Source organism: Ovis aries, chromosome 4, assembly GCF_016772045.2.
Source record: "Ovis aries strain OAR_USU_Benz2616 breed Rambouillet chromosome 4, ARS-UI_Ramb_v3.0, whole genome shotgun sequence".
Lineage (NCBI taxonomy): Eukaryota > Metazoa > Chordata > Mammalia > Artiodactyla > Bovidae > Ovis > Ovis aries.
This window is the reverse complement of record NC_056057.1, coordinates 45631158-45643496: the sequence shown is the minus strand read 5'-3', so window position 1 is coordinate 45643496 and position 12339 is coordinate 45631158. Positions and strand designations below refer to the sequence as shown.

Below are 12339 nucleotides of genomic sequence, written 5' to 3'. Positions count from 1 at the left end.
GCCATCTAATTCTTATCTCCAGATTTCTTTTCTTCTACTCACTGAGCTGAATATAACTCTAATAATTACTAACCATATGGGTAAAATTCCATTAGTGATAGAAAACCAAATTCTATTAGCAGGAATTTGAGTATTACTGAACTGTTAAGTGGTGTCTGAGTACCTTTTGTTATAAGGAGATTTTGGATGTAATGGCTTCTTTGTTTGCAACAAAATGTAACACATCTACATCTCAAGAGCTGAAATGCATACTAAATAAACTGCTGCGGGGTAAGATGGCATAAAATTTGAATAAAGACTAAGAAGAAGAAAAAAAAAGGAAACCACTAACTTGGAATTTCTTACAGGTATTCTGCAAAGGCTCACTGTCCTTGGAACATCTGGATGTCTCTTATTGCCCCCAACTATCAGATATAATTATTAAAGCATTGGCCATTTATTGTATTAATCTCACATCTCTCAGTGTTGCTGGCTGTCCAAAGGTATGTGCAGGAGTTAGAGCTCAGACATGTCAGACTGAAGTTCTGCCAAAGAACATGGGCAGGGTAGCTGTTAGGTGTGGGACTCATGACAGAACTTTTCTTTGCCATATCTGAGGTACTCATCAAGAGTTCTCCTTCCCCAAACTGTAAATAGCTTTATGACTTCATTTGTGTAAAAGTAGTACCTGGAAAAAGTTAAAGACAATTCTCATACAAATATAAAAATATGTCAAATATTTATTTAATTCACTAATGAGAGAACCAGAAAAATGATAGTCAGTTCATACAGCATTTGATCAAACTGAGTATTTAGAGGAACTGAAGAAAGAATGTTGGAACATGATTGTTAGGTTAAATCCAAAATTGGTTAAAGTCCTACAAGGTAACAAATCAATAACCTTGGAGCTATAGTTTCTACCAGAAATAATCTGCATCTCTCTTAGACAAAAATACAACAGGTAGAATTTGAGCCCTAATTGATAATAAATAGTATGTCCAAAAAACGGCATAATTCCTTGTAAAATTTCTCAGTTGGACCTGTTAAAATAATGTTCCAGTAAACATGTAAGGGCAGGCAACCATCTTTCGTCTTATTTTCAAGTGTTTGACAATTTTTCTTGACATCTGTCTTTGAAAGGAATATTTACTCATTGCAAAATCTTTGGACTGCATATATTAAAAGTATGAAAGTAAAAATTCAAAGTCATACCACCATCCACGACGTAACCACTGGCATTTTATACTTACTCTTCCAGAATTCTTTTCTATGTACAGAGATTATAGTTAAAGAAGGTTTGTCTTGCTTTTTAAAGACTAGAATCATACTTTCTAAAATACACTGTAACCTACTTTCTTTTCTCTTAATATACTACAGATAATATCACTAGGTCAAGAAATACAGGTCTCTGGTTCTGGATTAATATGGCAGATTAAATATACCCTGATAATTTTGTTCCCTCTTGAAATGCTACCAAAACTGCAGAAGAAGGATGAGGGCCCACAAATGATAGGGAAAACAGTAGGAGACAAAAGCAACAAAATTTTGGAAACCTGAAAATAGATGAATTAATTTAGCATACCAGAGACAACTTTGAATCCTAAACCAATAGTAGAGAAAGCTGGGGAAAGAATGGATTTACACCATAACCTTCAACTTGGCAATACTGTATACTTCTGTAACTGGGTCAAGAGGATTGCTAAGATAAGGAAGACTGGGTTAAAAGTTCTTGAGAAGTAGATACATCAATAGATCTCCTTCCTTATTCTATACTTTCAGGCAATTGCTCCTCCTCATCCTCACCAGATTTGAGATATATTTCCCAGAGCCAGATTCCTCAACCATGGCATTATGACATTTGGACAAGATCATTCTTTACAGTGGGGGATTGTTTCGTGCACTGTGGGATGTTTAACTGCATCCTTGCCCTCTATCCAGTACATGTCAGTAGCACCTAGTCCCCCCACCATACCTCCAGTCATAACAATAATAAATGTCTCCAGATATTGTTGAATGTCCTCTGATGGAGGAGGGGAGTAAGATCTCTCTACTATCCGCTCTACAGATAATAAAACAGAAGGTGGCCAGGCTGGGAGACATCATGTAAAACTGAGAGCTTGGATACAAAAATGAAAATGGGAATTAAGTGACTAAATGCTTAATGCAGAGATACTCAGCACTTTGCCAACACAGCATCCAGAATTTGGCTGCCAGATCTTTCCCTCCAGGCCGGAGGCTGGAATCCTTTTTACTGGGGACTCTGACTAGTCCAAGATGAAACACTGAAAAATACTGACATTTGTGGACTTTCCAACAAATAAGTCATTTAGCCCATTGAAGCTGAAAGAAGAGAAGGCCCATGTTATACACTCAGACCTTCTATTCAGCTTTTGTTGTTGTTTTTGTTTATTTGCTAAGTCATGTCCAACTCTTTTACGACACCATTATTTATAGCCCACCAGGCTCCTCTGTCTATGGGATTTCCCAGGCGAAAACACCAGAGTGGGTTGCCATTTCCTTTCCAGGGGATCTTCCTGACCCAGCGATCAAACCTGCATCTTCTGCATTGCAGGGGGATTCTTTACTGCTGGGCCTCTAGGGAAGTCCAATCAGTTTTTAGCTCTTCACTATTAATCATGAGCAGAGAGTCAAGGACATGAGGCCACACTTAGGAGAAAAGCCTCTAAAGGAGAAGATAAAGACCAAAACAATATAACAGAAAAATCTTAGAGGAAGTAAAATACCCAAAGGGAAGAAAACTAAAATATCTCTTAAAAAATCCTCAGAAATTGCGAAGTTACTAACAATTTTGTCTTCTTCTGTTGCACACATTAAAGTATCACCTGAACTTTCAAGACTCCTTGAATTCTAACTGGTCTAAAAATTCAGCTTCTCAGTTGTTCAGTCCGGGTAGTTAGTAGGTTAAGAGAGTGATGCTAGAACCTCCTGATTTCTCTATCATTAACCATCCCACAATAAGGAGGAGGCAGTGGTGGGAAAGCTATGGTCAATCATGACAAAATTGATCTAGAAAATTTACAATAAAATTCTTCTTTGTTCAACAGCCTTTAGAACTAGGGAAACCAGCTATCTTTCTGGTCAGCATCATCTGGTTCCAGAAGTAAGCTGCGGCAAGGAATTCAGGATAGCAGTGACCATGGACCCTCTGCAGCTTGGGCAGTCACAGCTCGTGGGGTCCTTGCTCTCACTGCACACAGACACATAGACACATGGGTAACACATGGCTCACTGGAAACTGCCCTGGCTCTAAAGAAAGCACAGATGTTGACTGGGTTTTTAAGAGGCTCCACTAATAAGGGAGGGAAATAGGAGAATGAGAAAAGGAAAGACTCTAAAGAGAACAAGAACTGAGGCAGAGGATTTGTGTTTATTTGTTTTGTTTTTGTAAGGAAAAACCGACAGAGTTCCTTCTATAAAATGTGCAGAGGACATTGTCTTACAGCCTAGAAACTAAGGAGGATTACACAAATAACATTTTATAAAATACATCACTCTACACTGAAGATCTAGACTGAGAAAAAGGAAGGAGAGTAGATTATTTCAGAATCTCAATGTAAAGGAAAAGCATTGAGCTTTACCATCTATGCAGGTGAAATGAATATTCAGATTCAGAAGATGCAATGACCATAATATGAACACTCCCCACTGTTGAGGTCCTTTAATGGATTGGAACCTGGTGGTCCAGAGTCGACCAATAAGAGAGTAAATGAGAGAGAAAGAGGCTGATATTCCTTGGTTTACACAGAAAGCCAATAAAGTCCCTGCATGGGGCTTGCTCTGTTCACGAAGGCCTCAGGCACCCTCTCAATGGGGTGAAGGCGCAGAGAACCTTCTCGAGAGGGTCTTAGAAGCCCAGGCAGGAAAGTGAACTCAGAGAACCTCTGTGCTCCAGGGGATCAGCCTGAAAAAGAAAGGGAGAGAGAGAGAGAGAGCAAGAGAAAGAGAGAGAAAGAGAGAGAGAGAGAAAGACACGGGAACCAAAGCTCTGATGGAGCAAAGGTGTTTTAATTAACGTGGTGTGTGTATAAATACTGTCTTACAAAGTTGTTATTGTTAGCAAAGATAAAGATTAAAATTCCAGACTTACAAAACATAGGCAATGCATCTTAAAGAGAGAGATTTGTAAACAATCACTTTTACCGTAAGGTTCACAAGGAGGAAGAGGATACTTATCACTGTATAGAAAAACTAATGAAGGAAATGCCTGGATTCTTCAGCTCCCGGGAGAGGCTTGCCTCTCCTCTTAATTCCTGAGTATTCAGGAATTAATAAGGAGCAGAGAATTCCTGACAGATCCAAAACAGCACACAGGAAGCCTCCCTGGGATTCTCCAGGCAAGAACACTGGAGTGGGTTGCCATTTCCTTCTCCAATGCATGAAAGTGAAAAGTGAAAGGGAAGTCACTCAGTTGTGTCCGACTCTTTGCAACCCCATGGACTGCAGCCCACCAGGCTCCTCTGTCCACGGGATTCTCCAGGCAGGAGTACTAGAGTGGGGTGCCATTGCCTTCTCCATAATATATATTAACTTATATATATAATATATATTAACCTACAAACAGAATCAACTTGCTATAAGAAGGGATCTAGACATCTCTGATGGTTTGTATATGGAATAATTGGTTCTGGAAAGGGACTAGTAGGTGAGAGAGATGTTTGTAGGCAGCAGAAGAAAGAAAAGCAGAAGCCACAGAGACTACATGAATCTCACACTGAGAATTTCTGCTAAGGGTTCCAACATCTTGAGGGTTTGCACAGATGTTCTGTAGAAGTAATTCAACTCCACTTCTTAGATTACTTCACTTACTCAAGGTCTAGTGTTTGAATTTATAGCTGAACTGAGACTTGCTGCAGAATCAACTAGATTACTCTCCCCAAAGGAATTTTTTTCCAACTGGATTTAATTTACTTTAAATGTTTGAACATTCTAAAAAACATGCCATGAGGCTAAGCTCTTGTTTTTTATATAAAATTGAGAGAATTATGCAGAAACCTCCTTTAATTTGAAATGTATACTTTTTATGTTTGGAAAGAAAGATGTCATTGTCTAAGTATGCCCTGTTTCCAGAACATGCTCAGGACCAAGTTTAACATTGCAACTGATTCTCACATAAATGCTTTCAGACATTCCTGACACACTCTATGGGTCTCTGAAGATCTGATATCACTGGGAGCAGGAGTCAGCCTGCCCCTAATGAATTGTAGGGAAAAGGAAAGACAATGAGATGATGGAAAAATCCCAGAGAGGTAGAATTCAGAGTACTAGGTTTTTTTGATACCAGAGGAACTGAAAAGGAGCCCAACATTTCCTGTAGATCAGGATCCCAAGTGTTCAGTGACTGAGGTGATGTTTTTGGAACTTATGGGAGCTGAGCTACTAGGTTTAGATTGAAGTCACGAGGGTAGCACCCCCATGATGGAATTAGTGTCCTTAAAGAATAGAAAGAAACTAGAGCTCCCTTTGGGCTTCTCTGGTTGGTCAGATGATAAAGAATCTGTCTGCAATGCAGGAGACCCAGGTTTAACCCCTGGGTTGGGAAAATCCCCTGGAAAAGGAAATGGCAACCCACTCCCAGTATTCCATCATGTATAGTTACAGCAAGAAGATAGCCATTTACAAGTCAGGAAGAGGACCCTTACCAGACACTGAACCTTTGGGCAACTTGATCTTGGACTTCTCAGTCTGTAGAACTCTGAGAAATAAATGTATGCTAGTTAAACCAACTAGTCTGTAGTATTTTGTTATAATAGCCCAAACTGACCAATATACTATTCTTCCTTGGGATGCAGCTGATCGAAATAATCAGTAGTTACTTTGGCCCTATGTCCAGATTACTGACTCAGCAATGGAGATGCTATCGGCAAAATGCCATTACCTGCACGTTTTGGATGTTTCTGGTTGTATCCTGCTTACCGACCAAATGCTTGAGAACCTTGCAATGGGCTGCCGACAACTCCGGATCCTAAAGATGCAGTACTGCAGACTTATTTCCAAGTAAGTATGTACCTGAATATGAAAAGTTTTGTGAACTACTTCCTGAGAAAACAGATTATGTCACCACAGCATTCATAATACAAGACATAGTGGCTTTCAGAGTTAGGAAGTTTTTCTTTTCCACCTAACTGAAGCCAGTATACTGAGCTGACCTCTAAAATGGTCTTCGTGGTTTCATATTCCTTTTCCAGTAGTCCTTCTACTCTTAGTGCTTCCCTTTCCTTGACTGTGCAGAGGCCCAAAGCCCTAACTCTGCTCCTCAAGCAATCATCACTAGCTCTTCCTCTACTTCCTTCTCAAAATAATGCCATTCAGTTAATCTGCCCTGTGGGTTAAGAAAATCATCAGACATAGTAATAGCAGTGTTAGTCACTGAGTTGTGTCTGACTCTTTGTGATCCCACATACTGTAGCCCACTAGGCTCCTCTATCCATGGGAATTCTCCAGGCAAAAATACTGCTGGAGTGGGTTGCCATTCCCTTCTCTGGAGGATCTTCCCAACCCAGGGACTGAAGCCGGGTCTCCTGCATTGCAGGCAGATTCTTTACCGTTTGAGCTAGCTCACAATTAGGTACAAATTACTAACAGTTATCCTAAGAGTCCCATCTCCCCCAAAGCTATTTGTTTTATATTTGTTATTTTACTAAGATCCAGAGCTCAGAGTAAGGTATTCTGATAACTGCTACAGGCCAAATGCCTATTTCCTCAATTTATAAAATGTTTCCAATGAAATAACGGCTGGGTAAACAAGAAATCTATAAAGGTAGAAGGTATTAGGTGTTACCCTATACTTTTTAGATAGAAAGCAGTTTTCTGCTTTGTTGTTAATTTTTTTTTTTCTATTGACTGGAAATAAAAACATGGAAGTATTTTAACTGACCTGATGAAGTAACCTGTGGAGTGTTCACATAAGAATTCTTGACCAGTCCCTGAAGGTCAGGTTCTTTTCTGAAAGTTGGAAAAATGAATACTAAGAGTTAATATTATCAAGGTACAAAGTACATACTGTGTTCTAAGCATGTAGATTTCACAGAGGAACTTTCTTAATTAAACAGCCCTTGTAAGAGCTGAACCATGAAATCTGGTCACTTGATAACTGAGGAAGAAAATGATTTCTGATCTAAGGATATGTGTGCTAAAATGAAATGAAAAAACAAAAACAAAGCTATTACTTATAGAATAAGCACTCCCATTGGGCCTAGACTTGCCAGGGGAGAAGGCAGCCAACTGAAAATGGATCAGAAAAAAGAGGGCAGGTTCTTGAAAACTGTTGAAGCAGAATAGAGGCTCAACTTTTCTTGATAGGTCTGGAGATGACTGACATGAATATTATTAACTCAGAGTATTACACCATGAAATAAGGTCCTAGGAGTTTCTATTGACCTTGTGATATCATAAAACAGCTAAGATGTCACCTTTGGGTAAGATGATAGTCAATGGATAATGTATTACACAAAGGAGTTTAGTTTTTAGTCTTTTGATTATATTTTGCCAATCATTATTTTGGGGAGGTAATATTATTAAACTTCTGAAATGTAGGATGTTAAGTAGAATGAATGGAAGACTTAGCTAGGGTCCCTGTGAAACTAAACATGGTTACCCGCTCCTCGTGCAAGGTCCATAGATTGAAAAAAATATATATATGCAAAGAAAATAAACAAGTAAGATTTTACTACTAGTTGGGGTTGGCCCCCCCGCCCCACAACCAATGCAAAACTCTAGTTAACTAGCTGAATCTATGGAAAATTCCTTTACCCAATCCAGAACAGTTAAAGGCCTATTTTGTTTTCTACCACCAGGCCTGGCTGTCCCTATCAGCCGGGAGCAGACAGAGACTTGGCCCTCATGCTTAAAGGGGAGCCAGCTTGTCTGCCCATCTTACGGCCAAACCATTTCAGTTTCCCTTGTAGCTCCACTTCTGCTAAGGTCCAATAAGAAAGAGGTCTAGAATTTTTTGATTCTATCCTTGTCTAGCAATGGAGAGGGCTTCCCACAGCATGGTGGCTAGGCTAGTAAGGCTCCAGGAGCATCTGTCTTGACATCCAGCTTCCAGAGAGGATGCTACTTGTCAGTCAAGGAGGTCCCAAGATACTTGGGTTTCAAAATTTTGATTAGAGAAGTGGTAAGGTCTGGCCTCATTTTGCTGTTTGGGCTCAGATCTAAAGACTAGAGCATTTTCTTCTTCACTTAGACCCATGGGATCCTTGGGTGGAGCTGGAAATGCTGTAGAGTATGTGAACTCCTGAAGACACAAGCTCATGATGGTATCAAAAAAAAAGTAGTTGTTTGCTCTTGCTCCCTCAACAGTGAGAGCTTTGTTTCGTCTGGGTGAAATGAAACATCTGGAAATTAGGATGGAGGAGATTTTCTTGGGAAGAGGTTTTGTGACTTTGAATCACAAAGCAAAATATTCCCACACATCTGACTCCATTTGAACATAAAAACGTATGAAATCATATAAAATCTAGTTATAGCTCTCAGAAGAAATTGTCCTATATACAAATTCCTCCATACTCAATGGAATCTGAAAATATTTCACCAGCTTTACAAATCAAAGAGGTCTCTTCAGTCCACCCTTTCTGAACCAGGGAAGTAGTAAAGTTTTGGTCAATGAGCAAATTATCTATAGCTCTTTTGCAGGAGAGCTTCCAGCATGAGATATTCTGTCATTCTACAACCTCAGAGCCTGAAGGGATCCCAGGAAATGATTCCAGAAGTCTCATGTGGAGACATAATAAATGAATGAAAGTCACTCAGGCGTGTCTGACTCTTTTCAACCTCGTGGACTGTCGCCCACAAGGAGTGGGTTGCCATTCCATTCTCTAGGGGATTTCCTGATCCAGGGATCGAACCCAGGTCTCCTGAATAACAGGCAGATTCATTACTGTCTGAGCCACCAAGGAAGCCCATAAGAGACATAATTCTCCTTTAATTCAAGGAGAAATTCTTAATAACTGAGATTATAAATATGACAAGAAAATCTAGCTATCTACATTTGAAGCAGTTGTATCCAACAAGTCTTTCAACTTATAGACCTCTGTGAGGAAAGCAAGATAGGCAAAGGAAAAAATGAAAAGCATAATGGGAAAGCCAGAGAAAGACCCAAACGATGGTCTCCAACAATCCAGGAGGGTCAGAGCCACAGAGAAGCAGAAGAGCCATTAAGTCTATAACTGGCAAAGAGTGAAAGGACCCTTTTGACATTATTGGGGTCTGGAATCCAAATTTTTAAACATTAGAGAGACGAACAGAGAAAATCTAGATGGTTGTCAGAGCTTCGAACAGCAGTACAGAGATTCTTTGAAGACCTTATTTAGCAGTTGTTGGCAGCATAAATTACTACCTAAACACTCTAAGAGATCTGCATTGTTAGAAAATCTTAATAAAACTCAGAGGTCTCTCCAGCTCATGGGAATGTCTTTGTGGAAAGGCCTTCGTAATCTGGACCTACTGAATTTTATTACTAACATGAACAAATAATATTACTTAACCATTATTATTTGCCATGTATTGTGCTAAATCCTATTTTATTATCTAATGCAAATACTCTATTACCATAAAAATGAATAAGGAAACTATCGTAAACAGGTTAAATAACATGCCTAAAGTCATACAAATAAAAGAGCCATACTTTGTATCTAGGTCTTATCATTGCTATGCTGCTCTTTTGTCTTTAGATTAGTGATTTCCAAGCTTTTCTAAAGCACTAACATTCAAGAGATTTGATCAGTAAGGGCAGATAAGTACTCTGCCTACTTTACTGGCTGATGCATAAATACAAGGCTGATTATAAGCAGTCTTTGATGTAGGCTCCAAATTCTCCTTTATTTTAGCTTACTCAATTAACTAGAAGGAAATTTGAGGGCAGTTCCTTGATAGCTCAGCTGATAAAGAATCCGCCTGCAATGAGGGAGACCTGGATTCGATCCCTGGGTTGGGAAGATCCCCTGGAGAAGGGAAAGGCTACCCACTCCAGTATTCTGGCCTGGAGAATTCCATGGACTGTGTAGTCTACGGGGTTGCAAAGAGTCGGACACGACTGAGCAACTTTCACTTCACTCAATGTTTATATAGGGATAACCTTTAATCAGAGACATTTGTCAACAAAGGTCCGTCTAGGTAAGGCTATAGTTTTTCCAGTAGTCATGTATGGATGTGAGAGTTGGATTATAAAGAAAGCTGAGTGCCAAAGAATTGATGCTTTTGAACTGTGGTGTTGGAGAAGACTTTTCAGAGTCCCTTGGACTGCAAGGAGATTCAATCAGTCCATCCTAAAGGAAATCAGTCCTGGGTGTTCATTGGAAGACTGATGTTGAGGCTGAAACGCCAATATTTTGGCCACCTGATGAGAAGAGCTGACCTATTTGAAAAGACCCTGATGTTGGGAAAGATTGAAGGCAGGAGGAAAAGGGGACGACAGAGGATGATATGGTTAGATGGCATCACCGACTCAATGGACATGAGTTTGGGTAAACTCCGGGAGTTGGTGATGGACAGGGATGACAGGGATCAGTTGGTGATGGCGTGCTGTGGTTCATGGGGTCACAAAGAGTCAGATACAACTGCCACCAAACTGAACTGAACCTTTAATCCCTTTTAATTTATGAAAAACAAAAGTCATTTACAAACTAAACCCTCTAATGTAATACAACTGTTTGTGGCATATCATGTTGGAAAATCTTTGTTCTATTCTGATCCAAAGAAACCTCTCTCCCTAGGTTAAATGTGTAATGACTAACCATTGCAGTAGACTGCTTCAGTTTTCAAATCATTTCTTACCAGGTCTTGGTATTGCTCAGGCCAAGCCTGAGTAGAAGGTACTCAAAGGATTCCATATGCACTGGAAGGAACTTAGAACACACAGTGATTCCTAAGTAGACATTTTCAATATTTCCCAGCTCCCATATAGATTAGAGCATCAAGCTTTTAAAAAGAAAGAGGGGGCATTTGAGACAAACAGGCAGACAAACATGTTTCTAGCACATTCAGTTTCTACATTTTCAAGTTTTCTGATACTTTTCAAAAGTTCTTATGTGCAAATACACAGCTATACAGAATGTTGTGAAAAGTAACTCTGAAACTCACTGGCGGTGAGTTTGAAATGGACCATGCTGGTCCGTTCTCTTGGTTAGGTCTTGTGTCTTAGGAGTCTGTCAATGCAAGGATGACGAAAGTCCTAGTAAGGTGGTGAGGGCAGCTAGTTTATGGCCTCAAGATTTCCTAAAGGGTGGAGAGGAAGCAGACTAGGAAATAGTCTACACTAGTATTCAAACTCTAAAACTAATGCCAAATTTGCGCTAAACAGATTCAGACTTTTCAGTTTTCCCCAGGACCATGCTTGCTGGTAAAATATGTAGGACTCAGTTAGCCCTAGAGACATTCTAGACTTGAGGAAGCCTTAACCTCCTGGCATTTGTGATTGGGGGAAGAGGGGTCTCAGACCTGATCCTTTGTTCCTCTCTTGTCTGGATCACCTTCAATGGCCAGGAGACCCTCTGATGTTTAGTTTCAGTGAAGCTGACTGCGGGTAAAAGGAGAGCAGTGCTTATCACTAAGAGCTAAAGTAGAGGCAGTATGGAACTGCAGATCTAAAAAACGATTGCACCACTGTGTACTTCATCCATGGCCAGGGCTCAATATGCAGCTTTTTATTTTTTAATATGCAGTTCATTTTTATTCTGTCACATGATTTGCACTTAATGAGTAGTTTTCCTATTTATTCCCTATTTTTCTTGTCTATATTGAGTCAAAATCCCCAACCTTTTTTCTTGCTATTTTTTCAAACTCCCATTACTTGCTAACTTTTTATATCACATTACCTACCATCTATCTTACTGGGTCTTATAAGTCATTTGAGGAACTCTATTACCTAGTATTTATGTATCCCCAAACTTAATATTGGAGAAGGGAATGGCAAGCCACTCCAGTATTCTTTCCTGGAAAATTCCACAGACAGAGGAGCCTGGCAGGCTCTAGTCCACAGAGTTGCAAAGAGTAAGACATGACTTAGCGACTGAACAAACTTAGCATTAAGAGTACTTATCCACTTACCAGTTAACTAGAATTCTCAAAAACTCTTACTCTTCTGAGGCCAAAGGTTATACACAATTTGCTCAACTATTTACAAATCTTTAACTTCCAAACATGTCCTTTTCCTGAAGGTCAAGACCTTGTTGCCTAAACTCAGTAGTGTTGTTATCATCAGTGACATTAAATTATTATCAATAACTGTGAAATATAGTATGTGTGTCCAGTGCTCTGCTGTTAGGATGTTGGGAAGAGCAACTTAAACCAAATCAAATTAGACCGAAAACCAGCAGAAGATAAGACAGCTAAAGGGCTCTT

The 12339-nt window shown here is 39.6% G+C and overlaps 2 protein-coding genes across 2 annotated transcripts in view; one reads left to right on the top strand and one right to left on the bottom strand.

The window, feature by feature from the left end:
- Positions 1-12339, top strand: part of FBXL13 (F-box and leucine rich repeat protein 13) — a 224236-nt gene that overhangs the window by 208767 nt on the left and 3130 nt on the right. Inside the window, exons 19-20 of the mRNA XM_027968573.3 lie at positions 348-482; positions 5831-5994. Coding sequence (XP_027824374.2) covers positions 348-482; positions 5831-5994 — 299 coding nt within the window. The remainder of the gene's footprint in view (positions 1-347; positions 483-5830; positions 5995-12339) is intronic.
- The window catches only part of FAM185A (family with sequence similarity 185 member A), a 92289-nt gene continuing 85588 nt past the window's right edge, over positions 5639-12339 (bottom strand). The window contains exons 8-10 of the transcript XR_006059764.2: positions 6875-6942; positions 5914-6006; positions 5639-5692 (exon numbers count right to left, since the gene is read on the bottom strand). The gene's annotated coding sequence lies outside the window, so the exon portion shown is untranslated. The remainder of the gene's footprint in view (positions 5693-5913; positions 6007-6874; positions 6943-12339) is intronic.